Source organism: Scyliorhinus canicula, chromosome 12, assembly GCF_902713615.1.
Source record: "Scyliorhinus canicula chromosome 12, sScyCan1.1, whole genome shotgun sequence".
NCBI lineage: Eukaryota > Metazoa > Chordata > Chondrichthyes > Carcharhiniformes > Scyliorhinidae > Scyliorhinus > Scyliorhinus canicula.
The window spans coordinates 10341568-10363307 of record NC_052157.1 but is presented as its reverse complement, the minus strand read 5'-3'; the positions used below and the strand labels follow the sequence as shown (position 1 = coordinate 10363307).

General features: G+C 47.4%; 1 protein-coding gene across 1 annotated transcript; it reads right to left on the bottom strand.

The window, feature by feature from the left end:
* Positions 1–1553: 1553 nt before the first annotated feature.
* fem1b (fem-1 homolog b) lies at positions 1554–21037 on the bottom strand. The gene is made up of 3 exons (XM_038813204.1): positions 20409–21037; positions 10669–12080; positions 1554–6467 (listed from the first exon to the last, which is right to left on the bottom strand). Exons 1-2 carry the CDS (start codon positions 20960–20962, stop codon positions 10709–10711), a joined length of 1926 nt encoding a protein of 641 aa, XP_038669132.1. The 5' UTR covers positions 20963–21037; the 3' UTR covers positions 1554–6467; positions 10669–10708.
* Positions 21038–21740: the final 703 nt, after the last annotated feature.

The window sequence follows — 21740 nt, the reverse complement described above, 5'->3', positions numbered from 1 at the left end:
GATGCTCCAACATAACTCCTTAAATACTCATTTTTTATCTTTGAGCTAGTTTCTAATTTATTTCTATAGTTTACTCTCATGCCCACAATTTAGAAATAAACTGATGATCGTAATCTTATATTTGCAATGGGTATGAACTAGAATATTAAGTGAGTGACATGGCTGGGTTTCTCAATAAGAAGTCTTACAACACCAGGTTAAAGGCCAACAGGTTTGTTTCAAACACGAGCTTTCGGAGCACTGCTCCTTCCTCAGGTGAATGGAGAGGTATGTTCCAGAAACATTTATATAGACAAAGTCAGAGATTATCCCTCTCTCTGGATCTGTAATGATTTGATTACCTGCAAATGCTCGCATTCCAAGCATTGTCCGGCATCTCTGACTTTGTCTATATAAATGTTTCTGGAACATACCTCTCCATTCACCTGAGGAAGGAGCAGTGCTCCGAAAGCTCATGTTTGAAACAAACCTGTTGGAGTTTAACCTGGTGTTGCAAGACTTCTTACTGTGCTCACCCCAGTCCAACGTCGGCCTCTCCACATCATGGGTTTCTCAAGCTCGAGAAGATTAAGTTCGCCTCGAGGGGATCGATGGCAGGGTTTGCCTGGAGGTGGCAGCCGTTTATCGACTTCTTTGGAAAGAATTAAGCTGTCAGCAGGGCAGGGGAGTTGGAGGCGGACAAGGTGGGCAATTGTTGTTGGGGGTTTTCGTTATGTTAGCCATGTTGGCTGGTTTTGGGTGTCTGGTTGTCCATTGTGTTAAAATGTATAATATAAATGCCTTATTTTTTAAAACAAATAGCAGTCAGCGTGATTTCAGGAAACACTTTGTTAAATCGGGAACACACTAACCACCACAAAAAGTAGCAGATGCTGGAATTAGCTGAAAATGTTAAAACTGGAATTAGGGGCTGGTTTAGCTCACTGGGCTAAATCGCTGGCTTTTAAAGCAGACCAGCAGCACGGTTTGATTGCCGTACTAGCCTCCCTGGACAGGCGCCGGAATGTGGCGACTAGGGGCTTTTCACAGTAACTTCATTGAAGCCTACTCGTGACAATAAGCGATTTTCATTTCATTTCAATAGACTTCTGCCAGTGAAGAGCATGAAAGGCTGGAGAACCATGGACGGTGAATGGAGTTTAGATACATAGGAGCTAATAATCATCAATAACGATCTTTAGTGTCACAAGTAGCCACACTCCGGCACCTGTTCGGGTACACTGAGGGAGAATTCAGAATGTCCAAATTACCTAACAGCACGTCTTTCGGGACTTGCGGGTGTAAACAGGAGCACCCAGAGGAAACCCACACAGACACGGGGAGAATGTGCAGACACCGCAGACGGTGACCCAAGCCGGGAATCGAACCCGGGTCCCTGGCGCCGTGAAGCAAAAGTGCTAACTGCTGTGCTACCGTGCTGCCCATTTATGATTTAAACTGATGAGTAGGATGGGCTCTCGGGGATGAACAGCTTCCTCCACTGACCAATTCCCAAAGTATACAAGTTGTTTCACAACACCACGCAGAACAAAACACACCGTTGACGACACAAGTCGCTACCGTTGACTTTTAATAACAAGTCCTGATTTTTGTTTTCAGTGTGGACATAAGGTTATTTAAACAAAACAGTCACATTTTTACAAGATACAGAAGATCAAAAATGTTACATATCTCCCCCCTTTCCACAAAACAGACAGTACAACATTGTAATTCGGTGAAAAAAAAGAAACAAACGGGGAGTTTAAAAACCCAATAAGAAACCTCATTTTCCAAGTAGCAGCGCGCATTTCAAATTATAGGGAAAATAAATCTGCATCTTGGAAATTGAGTGAAAACAAGTTACATCAGTTGTATATCCTGAGGAGTAAAATAGTGCAAAGTGCCATGGCATTGTAACTCAAAATACAAGTCAGATAGATTCTGCTCCATCTTGAATTTTCATTAATATCTCATCGCTGATTCACACCGCTAAACTTCTCTTTCTGCTAATCACTTCCCCGACTGAGATCGAATAACCACAGAGGGATTGGCACAAGTGTTCCAATTTTTTTCTTTTAAATTTTACAAATTACCACAGAAATCAGAAGCTGTGAATTGATGTGATATACACAATGTATATATATTTTTAAATCAACCCTGTAAAAGCACAGCTCTTGTAGGAAGACAAGTCAAATGCCAAGAGAAAGATTTGTTGGGCTGTGTCAAAAAGTGACAACAAATATCAAAATGTCCTAATAGTTTTTCTCCCCATCCTTTATTTTATCCATTGTTAAGGCATTTGGTGGTACTGTAATTCACTCAGTTTTGCTCTGTGCAATTTTACATAACACTTAGCTTAAAGAGCAATGAGTCAGTGAAAGACAACATTGAACCAAAAAAAGCACCTCCCCAGATATATTATAATTCAAAGCCCCTTCTTCACGTTGGTTGCTTAGGTGACATTGCCACAGGAGTTGGATACAAATTACATAAGGAATCTGTTCTTTGGATCCATAATTGGTATCTGTCAAAAGTTATTTTAATTCAACACATTTTACAATTAACTGGTGTCTGCCCGACCATTTATGGCTGCACTCTGTCCCAAAGTACCTTATTGCAAATGACAATACCCTTTTGGTTGCCATTCTGAGTTTACGGAATGTAAAATTGTACTGAAAACAAGGTGACATGCAAAATTCGCAATATTGCTGACTATTTTAATTTAAAACATTTCTCTCTTTTGCACTTCACTCTTCCGTGAACCATCATCAGACATAAACTGAACTGACCCCCAGTATAGTTCACCATACAAGAGTCTGAACAGTGTCCACATGCTATTCAACCATGGACTCAAATCAATCCTGCCCAAATCCAATAGTCTCACAGACATTTCTGATAGATGAGTCCAAGAGTGGGAAATCCCACTCCAGTTTAGCAATGAAGAGGCTAATTTGAGGTCAGTTAACACGTCATAGATCAAACCTTGAATTTTCCTAGTCCAAACTAGCAACTCACCAAAGTTCCTTCGGCAGCACCTTCCAAACCTGCAACCCCCTACCACCTAGGACAAGGACAGCAGATGTACGAGAACACCATCACTGCAAGTTCTCGAGTCACACACCACCCCGAGTTAGAGCTGTACCACCATTCCCTCACTGTCACTGGATCAAAATCCTGGAATTCCCTTCCGAATAGCATTGTGGGTGTTCCTACAACACACGGACTGTAGCGGTTCAAAACAATAGCTCATCACCACTTTCCCAAGGGCAATTAGGGAATAAATGCTGGCCTAGCCAGTGACACCCATATCCCTTGAACAAATGAAAGCACTCCGTACAGTGCGCGTTTAGTTACTAAGCCGAGGGTAATCCACATGTTTAAAAACTAAAACTTTGTTATGGAATGTTTGAATAAAATATATTTTTGATCATTACAGATCCAAAACTTTAAAACAATGGCCAATCTAATATCTCCAGAGTTCTGTGTTCCAGCCCTAATGCTAAATATATCAAAGAACATCATAGGTCATGGGATCTTTGGGTCAGTGATCGGAAATGAACCCGAGCAATGGTTCCTGTTGCTGTCTGTGCGACCTTCCAAAGAATATTCAGAACAAGTGGCGACCACTTCCACATCCACCCAGAGTGCGTCCCACCTGATACTAAATCGGCCACAATCGCAGCTGCTGAAGGCAGTGGAATCCTCACTTTGCATGGACACACCACTGTATCTCCTACACCAATAATGTTCGAATATTCAGCCCAAGACTGTCACAATACTATAGCACCAGCGAGGTCTGTAAAGACCCATGGATAAAATATTTAAATTAGCAGAGGCTCCAAAGCGTAAAAGGGTTATCATTTTATTCTTTGTGAAAAGGCGACACCATTTATTCTCCAGAAATATAACTAGAGCGGGAAAAGGACACCAAGGTTGTCATACTAGTCATTAGCTGTTAATAACAATTTGCACACCCATCTCACATTAGTGTTGCCCCCAGGACTTCACTGAACACTACAATGAGAGTGCTTACCCAGCCCACTAGACATGTCACACCCTAACACGTAGGGGAGAGACAGCCTGGGGTAGAAATAAACCATGCTGTCTTGTGAAGTTTTCAGTTAGAGTCCCTGTCAGTACAGAGTATTTGGATGGGGGAGGAGCAGTTGGAGGTCAGTGCAAATCTGTTCTATTGTGCCAAGCTAGAGGAAAAGACGGCCAACGCTTCCATTTTGAATTAGTGTCCAGGGAGCTGCTGGAAAACATGGGATGCTGTGGGTAGACAGCAGGGTTAACAACCAGGACGTGGGTAGTCTGACGCAGTCTGTTGGCCATCTAGGCTCAGGCCTGAAGCACGGCCAATTCAATAAGGGCCAACACCGATGGACTGAAACCCCAGCAAGAGCTGATCGAAGAAGAAAACTGGAAGTATGGAAGGATTTACATTCAAACTCAAGTTTTACGGGGAGCCCAGTTACTCGAGCTTTGCTGATTACTCGTGATTCGACAGCTGGAGCAGTTGTAGAGATAAATTAAGAACATAATGTATCAACATTAAACATGCTTTTCCTGTAGCATCTGGCAGAAAACACATAAATATCCCGAGCAACAGAACTGTATGAGGGCTTCCATGAACGGAGCAGGAAAACAAGAAACAAAAAAAAATAAATCACTTGGGTGAGGTATCGTTTTAATAATTTAGGCATCAAGTACAATTTTGTTTATAAAAATCAAGGCTGTCCTTCAAAATCAGGACAATTCCGCCCTACCTACATCTTAATTAAATCTTAATTTTCAGTACAAGCATTATGATTGCAACATGTTCAAAACTGTTTATAAATTGGTGACCACAGATCCCTATTGGTTTGTGAAAGGTTACCCACAAAATCATAGAATTTACAGAGCAGGAGGCCATTCAGCCCATTGATTCTGCACCGGCCCTTGGAAAGAGCACCTTACTTAAGCCCACGCCTCCACCCTGTCCCTGTAATGCCACCTGACCTTTTTTTTCTTTGGACACTAAATGGGCAATTTGGCATGTCCAATACACCTACCCTGCACATCTTTTGGACTGCGAGAGGAAACTGGAGCACCCGGAGGAAACCCACGGGGACACAGGGAGGAAGTGCAAACTCCACACAGACAGTCACCCGAGGCCGGTATCGAACCCGGGTCCCTGGGGCTGAGAGGCAGCAGTGCCAACCACTGTGCCGCCAAATCAAGGCACAATCTGTGTTTCTTAGCACTTCAGTGGGCTATGGGGAATGAGCAGGAGTGGGACTAACTGGACAATTCTTTCAGAAGAGCAGGGTGGGCTGATGGTGTCCCTGCCATGCTGTACTATTCTATAATTCCACTGCCCTGGTCATTCAGACTCTGGACAGCTTTCCCCTTTCACAGAGGAGAAGCTATTTTGTGCAACAATAGCGGCTGGGCAGGGAGGGGGTTCTCTTTGGATGTTTTATGCCAAATGGGGAGAGCGCCTCAACATTTGTAGAAAAAAATTGAAAATTGCGAATCAAAAGTCAATGAAAGCACTCCCGGCACAGTTCAAATTAGGGACAACGTGTAACACTCGGATTAAAAATCATAAAAAAAACACAGGCAATAAAATTGGTCTTTGAAGAACCAAATCAATGTTGGGGGAACACATGATTCTTCACCCTTCCTCCACAACCCAAATCTCAAAACAACTAGTTTGAGTCACAGACAAATGTTTTTCTGTATTGTTTTTTATTCCCAGTATTGCCACCCTTCAGAGTTCTTTAGCCACAAGATCATCGGTGTTAAGAGGCCCATTTCTGTAAACACTTCTCCGTTTTAAGCCAACAGGAAACTTTGATCGTTCAAGTAATAACAATTAAACTAGATTCTTCTTTCAATGCTCAATTGACAATGATCTCTCAATTTCCCCCCCCCCTCCCATGTGGTTTCTCTTTCCCAAAATTCAACCTACAGTTCCAGGATTTAAGTTCTTTTTTCATATATATATATATATTTTTTTTTTCTCTATAGATTTACAAACAGATGAATCGAAATAATAAAACCTTACAAAAGAGTGATCTGAAGTTCTACTGAGCAACCCCGATCTTTTCTCAAGACAAGAGAACGGGCACCAGAACTGATCTTGGTGTGCAGATAGTCGAATTTGATCAGTTATTTGGATGAGACAGAACAGATTCATCTAAAGCAGCAACAGATTCAACGAGGCGTGGTCTGATTTATTCCATTGGGATTCTTGGAGGGGGCTGGGGTATTTTTTTCCATTTCCCCCCCCCAATGAGTTAAAGCCAGCAACATGAGCCAAGGAATTATAGTTTGGATTCCTGAATGTGTGAAATGTGGAGCTAATCTTAGACCTCAGCCCAACAGCCAAATACATTTACACCGAATACCGATGTTCGCCGATTGCTGCTCCACCCTGTGTGAAAGACTTTCGCAATCTCGCTCGTCCCTATGTTCCTTCGTGAACTATGAGCCTTTCCCATCTGTGAAATAATAGGAATTTAGAGTCAGTGAGATATTCTAGACGTGCTAAATATCAAATTTGCTAACCTGAGATTTGATGTCCTTGCAAATTTGTCGTCATTCCATAGCGCGGGAATCAAAACAAGGACCTTCTGCCCTGGATGGCTCTCAGCTACACACTTGCTTTATCAACTGAGCCATTGGAGATGCAAATGAAACACTAACAAATTCTAAAATAATAGCTCACAAATTTGTTTGTTCCAATCATTGAGATTTTCTTTGCTGAAGCTAATTAATTACAGAAATACGCTGAATGGTCAAATCCTATAGCTGATGAAAAATGCTGAACGATTTTCACTTTTAGGCTTGGCATGAGGTTAATTATCTCAGGTTTGGGTTTCAAGTTTAATACACACAGTGAGCCTACCCAAGACTTACAAGTGACCTGTTTTTCTCTTCATTCTTGCATGGGATGTGGACATTGCTGACAAGGCCAGCATTTGTTGCCCATCCCTAATTGCCCATGAACTGAGTGGTTTGCTTGACCATTTCAGGGGGCAGTTAAAAGGCAACCACATTGCTGTGGGGTCTGGAGTCAAATGTAGGCCAGACCGGGTAAGGACAGCAGATTTCCTTCCCTAAAGGAAATTAGTGAACCAGATGGGTTTTTACAACAATAGCTACATGGGTAGCCATTTCTGAGACGAGCTGTTTTTTTTGTTAAATATTCCAGCTGCCGTAGTAGGATTCTGGATTACTAGTTCAATGACATTACCACTACTCCACCATTTCCCCAAATACAAGAATATAATGAAAAAGAAGTTTGACAATGCGCTACATTGCATTGTGCTAAGTTCTGTCCTGATGCAGATCATGGGTTTTGAACATTTAACTTTCCCGCATAAGTAGCCCTTGTAATGTGAGTTAATTGGAAAAAGGTTAAAATATTAGATAAACTTACATTATTACGCAAGATATAGGCCAGTGCCCTAACCCTATTCTTCACTGTTAACAGTCAGAGGTTTCAATGGTCTACAACAGGAACATGAGGCCTTGGGTTGAGTCGGTACAGTCAGTACTGGACTGATAGCAATATGGTCACCATTTCACAGCTTGACTCGACTGAAGGTCAGTATTGAGCAGAATGTTGCAGTTGCAATTGAACTTGAAATTTAAATTGAGCAATTTAAGTCGCAATGTGACAATAGGTGCCTCCACCAATCCAAATCCATCGACACAAAGTCACATCACTGTTCGGAATTAACTTCTTTCATACAAGTTAGCTTTCTTTTAACCTCTCAGTGTCTAGCTAAAAGAATCTAGACTTGTCAGGATTGGCTGAGTGACATTTCATCAGGAATAAACGATTAACAATAGTAAGGAATAAGTAAAACAAATTTAAAATGGCAATGTACAGGTTTCCCATCTATTAACTATAAAAAACATGATAACCACGGCACTATTTTTGTAGAATGCCAGAAAACCTAAAAATACAGAATATCTGTGCTGTTTTTGCAATTCTCTATTTTCCAGGATTTATAATTTGGAGTAACTGAATATTTTGTTTTACACTCAGTGTTCATCGTGACTACCAAAACTACTTAAAGCAGCCGACATGCAAAAGGTTAATAAGGGCTGAAACCAACTGGAGTTCACCCATGTAACGCTGGGCCCACTGCAGACAGACCTCCGAATAACAGCGCTATAATCTGCAACCCAGGACACAGTGCCGCACTTAATGTTTAACAATTATTTGCAAAGAAATTAAAAGAAAATCGCTTACGTCACAAGTAGGCTTCCAATGACATTACTCTGAAAAGCCCCTAGTCGCCACATTCTGGCGCCTGTTCGGGGAGTCCGGTACGGGAATTAAACCGTGCTGCTGGCCTGCCTTGGTCTGCTTTAAAAGCCAGCGATTTAGCCCTATGCTAAACCAGAGGGTCAAGTTTTGAACCAAAACACTCTCGGACGAGCTGTCTTAGCTACATATTAGTAAATCCCATTTTACAAATGAAAATAAAACTGAAAATGATTCCAATTGTTATCATCTTCACAGCAGATCTGAATCCCCACTGGTAGTTTACCGACCACTACGCTCAATTACAGGGTTAAGATTTCATCACCAACCCCCAAAAATGTGATCTTTAAAAAGCACAGACCAAAATAATTGTTTGATATGTTCGAATTGAGCATTACATTTTATAGGTCTATGCCGGTTATCAGGGCAGCACGGTAGCATTGTGGATAGCACAATCGCTTCACAGCTCCAGGGTCCCAGGTTCGATTCCGGCTTGGGTCACTGTCTGTGCGGAGTCTGCACATCCTCCCCGTGTGTGCGTGGGTTTCCTCCGGGTGCTCCGGTTTACTCCCACAGTCCAAAGATGTGCAGGTTAGGTGGATTGGCCAATGAAAAATTGCCCTTAGTGTTGGGTGGGGTTACTGGGTTATGGGGTTACTAGGTTATGGGGATAGGGTGGAGTTGTTGACCTTGGGTAGGACGCTCTTTCCAAGAGCCGGTGCAGACTCGATGGGCTGAATGGCCTCCTGCACTGTAAATTCTATGAAATTCTATGAAATCAGGTCCATCGTTCACTTGCCTTCTGGCCATGCTCCATCCTCCTTCCGTGGTACCATGCTGTACCTCCTCACTAGTTATACCTCATGCGCAAGCCCAGACTGAATGGCTGCAGGGCATCAGTCATATGGGGTTCTACTGTCACCTGACCTTACACACAAATAGGAGGGATCGCCGATTGATTTACGATGAGCTCCAGGTCACACACAGCAAACAAGGTCCTAGAATTGTGCCAAATTCCCATTAATTTTAAAACACGTTTGAAAGTACCCAGGCTCGAACTGTACTCAAATCTGTGCAACATTAACACGACGGGCCAAAGGGTCTCTTCCTCTGCTGTAAAACACTAATGATTGCAAGCTGATCGGAAGAATTACGATTACGGTGCAGTGCAGGTTTTGTTAAGTTTAGATGGTGTTGCAACCACTCCAATCAATTTATTCACTAAAGCTTTCAGTAACAAAAAGGTGAGGAGAAATGTTAGGGTAAAATGCAGCAATCCCCTTTGTTTTCAGGTCATGGGCAGTCTCCCTGAAAAGAACATGCTGGATATTCTGATAACTTGCCAGGGGTTCCCTGCAGAGGATCTTCAGGTCAAACAAAACCAATAGCCAAGTACAAAATACAGATTGTACAGGAATAGAAGGTGCAACTCTGGCATGTTTTACACAAAGTGTCTGATTTACTACCGGACCAAGCACGTACTGTGACTACCCGGGGTGCAGGATGTTCCTCTACAAGGAGCATCGAAGCAGCTTTCTAGAATTTGTGGAACCACTTGTACACTTGGGTGTTTTTGACATTCCCATTGGTCATATCGGGAACATCAATAAAAAGCTCAATCTTAATGACAACCCAACACAGCTCATGTACTCAATAGGCAAAATAGGCAATCTCCCTACTCAGTTGTTTGCAGGTTAAGCTAGCTGTGCTTACACAGGTGTTAGGCAATAAAGTTCACCAATTAAAATTAACCAATCTGTGATTTTTAAGTCCTTTGTTTGAAATTGGATATTTCGGCTGGGACTGGCATTTACCCAACACAGTGCCAGTCAATATGGGGAAGAGCATTAACATTGCATTTAACCTTTCAGACTCAGGCATGCAGGATTATTCCAATATCACCATACATTTAGCAATCCATGAAGAGTCTGAATCTGAACAAGCCGAGATTCCCCCAGCAGGCTATCTTGCTTGCATTGCAAAGTGAACAATGAATGAAGGACAGGACAGGGAAGTGTGCCCACGTTAGAGGTACAAGTCCAAACATCCTGTGATAACGTTCTTATTAACAGTGCTCCGAATCCTCAAATTGGCAGGCAATACTAGAGAGATAGAGCTCTTGATTTATGTCCCGTTACAGCCCCAGAAAGCGCAACTCATTTGAGTAACTCCACATTACCATGTCTTCAGAAGACACGGGGTGGATATTACCCCAACACATAAAAAAAATTAATATCAATTTTTCAGACGTTTGTTTACAGCCATCCTCCATCATATCAGCCTATTTGACAGACATGTCACATGGAAGCATTGTATAAAATCAGTGTGGTTATGGTGAGAGATGGGAAATGGTGAGAAACTAAACAGCTAAAAAAAATTGAGCAGACCAACCAATTTCAAGGAGCGATAGGTTATGGACATACCTAGTACCAGTTTGGTAAAGAATCACCTGACTATTGAGAGTTAATGAAATTCTACAAACTCTTCCAATGCTTGAGGAATCTGGCTTTTGTAACTGATGTTGTGAACTCGTACGGCTCGGGCAGCCAGGCACTTTAGGCTCATTTTCATCTGAGTCTTCAGGAGGATTTCAGACACGCCGGTGGTGCTTTTGTCCAATGGGGTCTTTTTCTGCTTGTTGGTCATGTCGGCGTGAGCACCAGCCTCAACCAGGCTGATTATGATGGCGTGCAGTGTGAGGAAGTCGCTGATGGGCCGGTTGTACTGCACGATGATGTGCAGGGGCCCGTTACCATCCTTGTCCACAGCGTTCATGTCGGCCCCGCAGTCGAGCAGCAGTTTGGTGACCTGTGCGCTGGGGAAGCTGCACACGTCATTGGTGTGGAAATCGTCCACTGGCGTGCCCGAGTTCACCGCCAGGTGTAACAGGCTGGATCCCTCTCTGGTCCGGGGATCCAGGTGAATCAGTTTGTAGATCTGCTTGTTGATGCGAGCTCGTTCCTCCTCACAACACTGCGTTTTGGTGGAGATGCACACGAGGTACAAAAAGGTAAAAATGTTCGACTCACAATTGTCCATGGCTGCGTGAATGTCCACCTCGGACGAGTCTTTGATCCGCGACAAGCCCCGTTCTATTTCCAGGACACTGCATTTCAAGACACTCTCCACATCCCGTGCCTTCACCGGCTCATTCAAGTGGATCATCTGAGAAAAGACCTGAGCAAATCGCAGGAGATCTTTGTGTGTGTTTCGGTTTCCTTTCTGTCGCAAGCACAAGGCGTGGAGCCACAACTTGATGCATTGTTCGAACTCCATATTGTCCGCATACACGGCCCCCCTATAAATGATAGGGTGTGAAACGTCGATGTTGTCAGAACCCAGAATCCGTTCACGGACTATCAACCCCTCCATGTGGAGGGCATCCCTATCCTGTCGGATGGCCTCGAGTTCAGGCAGGGTCCTGCACTCAGTCCGCCCGCTGTAAGCCTCGATGGAGGGCAGGGTGTCCTTCTCCATTGGGTTGTTGGAGTCACGGTGCCGCTCAAGCATGGCCAGGTACAGATAGTGGTAGGTCTTCTCGATGTCGTAGTTCTCTCGGTCGTTGGCGAAGGAGGCGCCGAGCAGCTCCAGTGCTTCAATCCGACTCCTCCGGTCGCAGTCCACATGTGACAGCAGCAGCTCCACGACGTCTGCCTTACAGCTCTCCGCTGCTACCTTCAAAGGTGTCATCCCATGGCCATTCACCACCATGGTTGCCCGCCACTTCACCAACTCCTTCACAATTTCCAAGTGGCCAGCCTCAGCAGCGAAGTGCAGTGCAGTGGCCCCACACTGTGCCTTGGCATTGGGATCTGCGTGCTGCTCCAACAGGTACCTGGGAAAACACACAACAGAGGTCTTAGGCCAAAGCAGAAAATGCTGGAAATACTCAGGGCTAGTAGTATCTGAGAGAGAAATAATTAATATTTCAGGTCATCAGAACCTTAGAACCCAGCACTTCACAACAAAGAAAATCCCCAGACAGATCAGTAGATAAACGCACTGATAGGTATGACGCAGCATCAATACACAAATATTTTTCTATAAATTGAAGGGTGGGGATTCTCCTTTCTGATTTCTATCCTGCGAAGTGTAGGTTATTTGTGATCAGACTCCACTCTCCCATTCGGTTGGATTATTTGCTACACTCACTGCCAGGGTTCACAAAGTACTCGTCAACAGAGCACATGGTAGCAGAAGGTGAAAACAAACTACACCCCAGAATGAAGTCAGTGCCTTCTAATCAGGGAGGGAGCAGAGAAATCCTCCAATAAAACTAGTGTGAGGGGGAGAAATGGAAAGCCAGATTCATGGCCTAAGGATAATTTATCAACTCCAGTCCACAACAAATTAGCGGAGGAAGAAAATGTTGGACATTGCAGGCAGTGCCTGAAGGGGTGGAGGATATAGGTTCAGTAGATTGTTTCAAAAGTGAATGGAATATGTGCCTAAAAAAGGTTAATTTTGCAGGGTTCTGCAGAAAGTGCAGGAAGTGGGACTAATTGGATAGCTCTTTCAAAGAGATAGCAGAGGTACAATGAGTCAAATAAATCTCACAGCAGAGGAGACTACACAGCGGGTATCCAGGTTCTGCACAGCAATCTTTGCAAGTTAGAAAGACCAAAGCAATACATTTTTTAAATGATTAAACCAACAACTAGCCAGTGAAGACAGCAAGCGGGTGTTTGCACCAAACATCACCTCAAGCAGTAGACATGAGCTGAGCCGCGACGAAGTCAGTTTCAGAACCTCAGTTATCAAATCACCACACTACAGATAGCTAAAGCTTCAATTTTCGCTGATCAGACATAGGTAATTCAATTTGTCCTATTCTGCCAATCACGAGGAGACACAATGAATTTCTACGTCTCAGTTGTACAATAACCAATCTGCCGTATTTAGTTCTGAGCCGCACAAAACACCGAGGTCCCGGGTTTGTTCCTTCCACTGCACTGGACGGTCAATCAGTAGTTAGGGCTCTGGTAGAAACCAATTGAGCACCAGGTCCCAGGAAGTGTACATTTATGTCAGATAGGACAGGATCAGGTCAACCTCCTCCAGTCCAACAAGCCTCCGAGGTCAGAGTTTTCCTGTCGCTCTGGACTCTTCCATATCGCCAATTTCATTCACCATCAATCACTGATAGCCGTGCCTTCTGCAATATAGGTCTAAGCTGTGCGATTTCCACCCTAAACCCCTTTACCTTTGTGGCGCTCCTTAAAACCTGGTGCCTGTTCTGTGCTGTACTGTACTGTTCTATATTCTAAAAACATGCTTTTTGGGCCAGGTTTCTGGTAACCTTCCCTAATATTTTCACTATATGGCTTGGTGCAAAAATTAGACTGCTAATCAGGCCAATGAGGTGCTTATAATGTTTCACTATGTTGAAGGTGCTATAAAAATGCAAAGTATAGTTCATTACCCCAAGGGGGGGGGAAATAATCAGTTACTTACATATGAAGAATGGCTATTAGGTGAAGTAGTGAAGGACTCTGAAACAGAATCACCATCCAATAAGTCAGAGACATTAAAAAAGCAAGTTATCGCACACTGCTGCCAGTCACTAACTTTAATTGATTAGCACTAATCAGCACTGTCTTGATCGATCTCTTGATTTCTGACATTATAATAGTGACTACACTTAAAACGTACTTCATTGGCACCGAGAACTATGGAGGTCTTACTAGGTGCTATACGAAAGGGCCATTTTCAATAGTGCTGCAGTTGCTGGGACTGGAGCCGAAGCACATCATTACAAGCCTCCTCGTCAAAGGACAGCAAGAGCTGCAAACTGGAGATTACGCGCTTCGCTGTGGAAAGATCAAGCCTCAAAGATGCATCACTGCCGCTCACAACTCTAGGAAACAGAAAACAATGTAGGAAATACTCAACAACCCAATGTGCATCTTAAAAAAAAGGAGAAACTAATGCTGTATCTGCAGCTAAATTCCACCTTGGGGGAAAAAAAGAGTGGGAAAGCACTAAATGCTCAGTCTTCACCCTCCCACCTCCACTTTGTATAAAAATTCCAAAGTAGTTCAAACTATGAATTGTGGCAGTATGGACTTATACACAAAAGAAACAAATTCAAAACATATGTCCGAGTGCTCACAGAAATCATAGTTTTCCTGTTATTATAGTAATAACCTAAACTGTTTAAAGCTTCCGCAGGGCTATTTTTCTCAACTTAAAGTCACAACTATCAGCAACAATTTTAGCTCCACAATTCCATAGCTAACTCAATAAAATATCTTAACTACATCAGAGCTTGTATTTACACACAACAGCTTTTCACACACTAATGAGTTACTTTGAAGTATAGTTATTGGTGCAATGTAGGCAGACATTTTGCACACAACAAGATCCCACACAGCATTGGGACGAATGACCAACGAATCTGGTTTTGTTCGTGCTGGTTAATAGGGGAATGTTGGCTGGGGATCAGGTGAACTCATTCCAGCTTGCCTCTTAAAAGTACAATGGTATTTTTACACATTCTTGGCTAAATGTACCATCCAGAGGACCTTGCCTCCAGGTTTGTGGCATTTTCTTGATATTACATTAAAGTACTATGGATCAGTGTACGCATTCAGATACTGGTGGGTTCTGTGAGGCTCCCATGAGCTGTCCCATCAACAGCCCTCCTTGGTCTGGATTAGGTTTGCACAGAGGTTAACTTAGTTCCACATAGGGCGGCACATTGGCACAGTGGTTAGCCTCGCTGCCTACGACGCTGAGGACCCGGGTTCGAATGGAGTTTGCACATTCTCCCCGTGTCTGCGTGAGTTTCACCCCCACAACCCAAAGATGTGCAAGAAAGGTGGATTGGCCACTCTAAATTGCTCCTTAATTGGAAAAAAATAATTGCGTACTCTAAATTATTTTTTAAATTAAAAAAACAACTTAATTCCACACAAGCTTATTGTTTGCAAAAGCAGGCCAGAACAACAAATTCCAAACTCGGAGAAACAAACGATTCCTCCCGCTTGCAACATTCACCAGTACCACAATCTACATACAGAAAAGCAGAAACATGCATTTATACATAGTACTTTTTACACATTTAGGGATGTGCCAAATTGCTAGACAGCAAATTACATTTGTTGCTGAAGTATAGTCACTGATGATTTGTAGGCAAGCTCTGAAGCCAACATACACACAGCAAAGTCCCACAAAGGGCAACGAGAAGGACCAGTCGATCAGACTTTTTTTTGATTGAGGGATAAGTGTTGGCCAGGACATCGGGAGGACTCCCTTGCTCTTCTTCGAATAGTGCCACATTCCTTTGAAAAATAGACATTGCCTTGGGTTTAATATCTCATCTGAGAAACTCCAGTAAATCAGCACTGGTGTAGCACTGAAGTATCATCCTGGATTATGTGTTACTCCCTTGAGCTGAGGCTTGAAGCTACGACCTTCTGACACAAAGACAAGAACACCACCAATGAGCTAAAGCTTCTGTGTAAAAATAGTATGCTCACGAGCACAGACATTGTTACACTAGACTCCATACACACAAAAAATCAATAAGAGACAAACAGGTATTGAATGCCAAGTACTTCCTTGTTGAAAACTAAATAGACAAGCATTTAACAACTGAACAAATCCTCTCACCAAACAATTAAACTCAGTGTCTAACGTGATGCCTCCATGTTGACAGACTACATTGTGTATTATATGACATAAAATTATACCACGTATAACACAAGAAGGCTCCCTTAATGCAACCTGCAGATCTGATAGAAAAAGTGAGAAGAAAAAGGGGAAAGAGGATAAATAGAAGGAAACAAATATTTTCTTACACACAATTGCTTTTTAGGTATAATTTATATAGACTACCCTTAACATTTTAGTGTCTTTATTATTTCAACGATAGTGTTCATTTCAGTACCACCAAGGTTCCTTGAATTCACTGGCAGTTCAAGGTTGAAAATTAAGTGCTGACTTAGAAGCAGTGGGATTTTATGTATGAAAATAATGAGCTATTATAGCAATAGCAACAATATTCAGCTGGTAAGCAATAACCTCACCCCACTTGGTAAATTTTTTTCTTATCCAATTGCTCCCCAGTGTATGGACTAGCTCTTGTTAATGCAAAATTGTTCTTTCGCATGCAAAAAACCCCCAGAATCACGCGGTCGAAGTAAGCAACTTAATTAGAACAGCGTTTACCAATACGAGGCCACGATGCTAGAAATGACCTCTATATTGGACAAACAGTTTGCGCATAGCTTGGATAGTTTTTAACTGCACTGTGGCCTTGATCTGTTTGGGTATAATTTTGCAATTATGAGATGTGTGTATGTGAAGATTTTATTTCCCTGCGACCCGAGCAATTGTATATACCATGTGAATTGCTGATCACATTTGTTTTAACATCAGCATTATCCTATTTATTATAGACGGGCAAATGCCAAGGGTAACGGATTATTCATCAGAAATATGTCTATATAAATGTTATTCTCAGTCCATCCACCTTGCGCATACCTCTGGACAAGAGCATCACTCAACATCCTTCAATTCCCTTGGAATATTGCGCACAATTCTGGTCGCCACACTACCAGAAGGATGTGGAGGCTTTGGAGAGGGTGCAGAGGAGGATTCCCAGGATGTTGCCTGGTCTGGGGGGTGTTAGCTACGCTGAGAGGCTGAATAGACTCGGCGTGTTTTCATTAGAAAGACGGAGGTTGAGGGGCGATCTGATAGGGGTCTACAAGTTTACGAGGTGCATGGACAGAGTGGATGGGCAGGCACTCTTTCCCAAGGTGGAGGGGTCATGACCGGTACATACTTGAGGGCCGAAGGGCCTGTTCCTGTGCTGTATTGTTCTTTGTTGTTATTTCCCGTCATGGGATAATTTCAATACATTCTACCCATGTGTTATTACCTTTGAATGTTCACTGCATCCCTTCCAGCCCATAAATGCCAGTAACCTCTACACTCTACCAAGACAGCCAGCCCCTCCTCCTCCATCACCTTCACCCGCCAAAACAACCCGCCCTCCTCCAACACTCTCTACGCTAACGCAGTATCCAGCTCTTCCATCGCCCCTCGACAACACAGCCCGCCCTCCTCCAACACGCCTTACGCCAACGTAGCACTCCGCTCCTCCATCACACCTCGACAACACAGCACCCAGCTCTCCAGCACCCTGGCCAACATGGCACCCCGCTCCTTCACCACCCTTCCCAATGCAGCACCCCTCTCCTCCATCACCCTCCCCAATACAGCACTCTGCTCCTCCATCACCCTCCCAAACACAGCACTCCGCTCCTCCATCACACCTCGACAAGCCAGCACCCCGCTCCTCCATCGCCCCAATGCCAATACAGCACCCCACTCCTCCATCACACCTCGCCAACACAGCCCCACTCCTCCATCACACCTCGCCAACACAGCACCCCACTCCTCCATCACACCTCGCCAACACAGCGCCCCACTCCTCCATCAGCCCCCACCAACACAGAGCCCCGCTCCTCCATCGTCCCCACACCAACACAGCACCCCGCTCTGCCATCATGCCCATTAGCAACACATCACCCCGCTCCTCCATCGCCCCCACGCCAATACAGCACCCCGCTCCTCCATCGCCCCCACAGCACCCCGCTCCTCCATCGCACCCACGCCAATACAGCACCCCGCTCCTCCATCGCCCCCACAGCACCCCGCTCCTCCATCGCCCCCACAGCACCCCGCTCCTCCATCGCCCCCACGCCAATACAGCACCCCGCTCCTCCATCGCCCCCACAGCACCCCGCTCCTCCATCGCACCCACAGCACCCCGTTCCTCCATCGCCCCCACAGCACTCCGTTCCTCCATCGCCCCCACAGCACTCCGTTCCTCCATTAACCCCAGGCCAACACAGGACCCTGTTCTGCCATCACACCCCCACGCCAACACAGCACCCTGCTCTGCCATTACACCCCCACGCCAATACAGCACCACACTCCACCATCGCCCCCACACCAACACAGCACCCTGCTCTGCCATCATCCCCATTAGCAACACAGCACCCTGCTCCTCCATCACCCTCCCCAACACAGCACCCCGCTCCATCACTCTCCCCAATACAGCACCCCACTCCTCCATCACCCCTACGCCAATACAGCACCTTGCTCTTCCATCGCCCCCATGCCACCACAACCCGCGCCCTTCCCTACCCACTGCTGTTCCCCCACCCACCCCAACTGTCTAGACCGCTTTCCCCCATCCCCCCACTCCACAGCCCTCCAGGGCTGAGGTGCGGTGTGGAGAGGTGGTGAGTTGTTTGGGGGGGGGGGGGGGGGGGGGGGGTGAGTTGTGGGTGGGGTGAGGTGTGGGGGGGCGGGTGAGGTGTGTGGTGTGGGGGGTGTGAGGTTTGCTCTTCCATCGCCCCCATGCCACCACAACCTTTGGGAGGGGGTGGGGGTGAGGTGTGTGGGGGGCGGTGAGGAGGGGGTGAGCTGTGTGGTGTGCGGTGCGGGAGGGGGATGAGGTGCGGGAGGGGGATGAGGTGCGGGAGGGGGATGAGGTGCGGGAGGGGGATGAGGTGCGGGAGGGGGATGAGGTGCGGGAGGGGGGTGAGGTGCGGGAGGGGGATGAGGTGCGGGAGGGGGATGAGGTGCGGGAGGGGGATGAGGTGCGGGAGGGGGATGAGGTGCGGGAGGGGGATGAGGTGCGGGAGGGGGATGAGGTGCGGGAGGGGGATGAGGTGCGGGAGGGGGATGAGGTGTGAGGTGGGAGGGGTGAGGTGTGAGGTGTCGGGGGGGGGGGGGGGAGGTGTGTGATGTGGGGGGGCTGAGTTGTGTGATGTGGAAGGGGATGAGGTTTGGGAGGGGGTGAGGTGGATTGTGAGGTGTGGTGTGTGGGGTGAGTTGTGTGGAGGGGTGAGTTGTGTGGAGGGGTGAGGTGTGGGTGGGGGGTGTGGGGGTGGTGTGAGGGGGGGTGAGATGTGGGAGGTGTGTGGAGGGATGAGGGGGTGGGGTGAGTTGTGGGGGGGGGGGTGTGGGGAGGGGGGGGAGGGTGTGGTGTGGAGGGGTGAAGGTAGGGAGTGAGGGTAAGAGTTGAGATGTGGGGATGAGATGCGAGGTTTGGAAGTGCCGTGGGAGGGTGAGATGTGGGGAGGGTGAGATGTGGGGAGGGTGAGATGTGGGGAGGGTGAGATGTGGGGAGGGTGAGATGTGGGGAGGGTGAGATGTGGGGAGGGTGAGATGTGGGGAGGGTGAGATGTGGGGAGGGTGAGATGTGGGGAGGGTGAGATGTGGGGAGGGTGAGATGTGGGGAGGGTGAGATGTGGGGAGGGTGAGATGTGGGGAGGGTGAGATGTGGGGAGGGTGAGATGTGGGGAGGGTGAGATGTGGGGAGGGTGAGATGTGGGGAGGGTGAGATGTGGGGAGGGTGAGATGTGGGGTGGGTGAGATGTGGGGAGGGTGAGATGTGGGGAGGGTGAGATGTGGGGAGGGTGAGATGTGGGGAGGGTGAGATGTGGGGAGGGTGAGATGTGGGGAGGGTGAGATGTGGGGAGGGTGAGATGTGGGGAGGGTGAGATGTGGGGAGGGTGAGATGTGGGGAGGGTGAGATGTGTGTGGGGGGGGTTTGAGGGGTGTGAGATATGGGGGTGTGAGATGTGTGGGTGGGGTGAGAGGTGGGGGGTGAGGTGTGAGATGTGGGGGGTGGGGGTGAGATGTGGGGTGTGGTGGGGGTGTGGTGGGGGTGAGATGTGAGGTGTGATGGGGTGGGGGTGAGATGTGGGGGGTGGGGGTGAGATGTGGGGGGCGGGGGTGAGATGTGGGGGGCGGGGGGGTGTGAGGGACGGGGGGGTGTGAGGGACGGGGGGGTGTGAGGGACGGGGGGTGTGAGGGACGGGGGGTGTGAGGCATGGGGGGGGTGTGAGGCATGGGGGGGGTGTGAGGCATGGGGGGGGATGTGAGGCATGGGGGGGGATGTGAGGCATGGGGGGGGGGGGTGAGGGATAGGGGGGTGTGAGGGATAGGGGGGTGTGAGGGATAGGGGGGTGTGAGGGATAGGGGGGGGGGGGTGAGGGATGGGGGGGGGGGGGTGAGGGATGGGGGGGGGGGGGTGAGGGGGGGGGGGGGGGGGGTGAGGGATGGGGGGGGGGTGAGGGATGGGGGGGGGGGGGTGAGGGATGGGGGGGGGGGGGGTGAGGGATGGGGCTGCACCTACCTGACCACTTGGGCATGCCCCTTGTAGGCGGCGATCATCAGGCAGGTGTTGTCGTACTTGTTGGCGATGCGGATGTCGGCGCGGTTCTCCACCAGGTAGCGGACGATGTCCAGGCGGCCGTCGAAGCAGGCGGCCCGCAGCGGGGTGGAGTTGGTGGCCGTGGTGTGGTTGACGTTGGCGCCGTTGGCCACAAGCAGCCGGACCACGTCCAGGTGCCCGGCGCCTGCCGCGCACCACAGCGCCGTGGCGCCGTCAATCACGTAGCCGTCGAAGCGGACGGTGCCGTTCTGCTCGGTCTCCACACGGTAATGTTCCAGCAGCAGCTTCACCACCTTGCAGTGGCCGTTGCGGGCGGCGGCGATGAGCGGGGTGGCCCTCTGGGCGCCCGCCGCCGCCGCCGCGGTGCCGCTGCCCGGCCCGAGCCCAGGCCCCGGGCTGACCTGCGCCAGCAGCCGCCGGCTCTCGGCCTCCGAGCGGTTGAGCAGCAGCGCGGCCAGCGTCAGCACCCGGCCCTCGCTCGCCGCCTTGTACACATAGGCCGCCAGCGACTCCATCCACCCATCAGCCCCCCGGCGCGCCGCCCGCCATCCCGCCCGATTTCAACCCGCCGCCCGCTCCCGACCGCCGGCGCGCCGCCTCCAGCCTTCCCCCGCCGCACTTCCGGCGGCCCGGTGTGCAACCTTCAATCCGCTCCCCAGCACTACAAACCCGCCTTCAGTAAGGTTCCGGGCCAGCACTCACCTACCTGCACTTCTCAAAGTGTTAACAAACCCTCCCACCTTCCCTTTCCCCCAAATTCCCCCCCCCCCCCCAAAAAAAACTTTTATGCTTTCTTCCTTTCCTCCTTGTGGCAAACCTTCTCTCCATCTATTTCTCCTCCTTGCTTCTCCAGCCTTGCCCATATTCCTGAAGGAATCATCATCCCAAGACCTCCACCCAGACACACATACCTTTTTTCCCCAGATCTGCAATATTGTTATAATAAATAGTTAAAAGTGATCAAAGTAAACATTTTCTTTGAGATTTGTATTTTTCTCTCTCTCTCTCTCTAGTTGCTGGCAACTGTCATGAGGAGATTAATATTTAACTCCTCGGGACTCCCAACACTAAATTCTGGAGGGTTGGTAACCTCAATTCCCCTACAAACAGTGTCTAATAGCTGGTGTATGGTCTGAAAGCTGTCACTCACATGGGATTGTCAACTGAACATCAATGTCACCTTTCCAACCCCTGTTCAAGTCCTCACATATATGAGTTGTAACACATCTGAATACTAAAATCGTAGAATCATCCAACACAGAGGAGGCCGTTGTACCTGCGCTGGCATTATGT

Excerpts from the sequence above, each read along its gene's own strand:
- fem1b (XM_038813204.1), bottom strand. The coding sequence starts at position 20,962 with ATGGAGTCGCTGGCGGCCTATGTGTACAAGGCGGCGAGCGAGGGCCGG. Across the intron at positions 12,081-20,408 it reads GGGCATGCCCAAGTGGTCAG|GTACCTGTTGGAGCAGCACG; the intron begins GTAGGTGCAGCC and ends GTGTTTTCCCAG.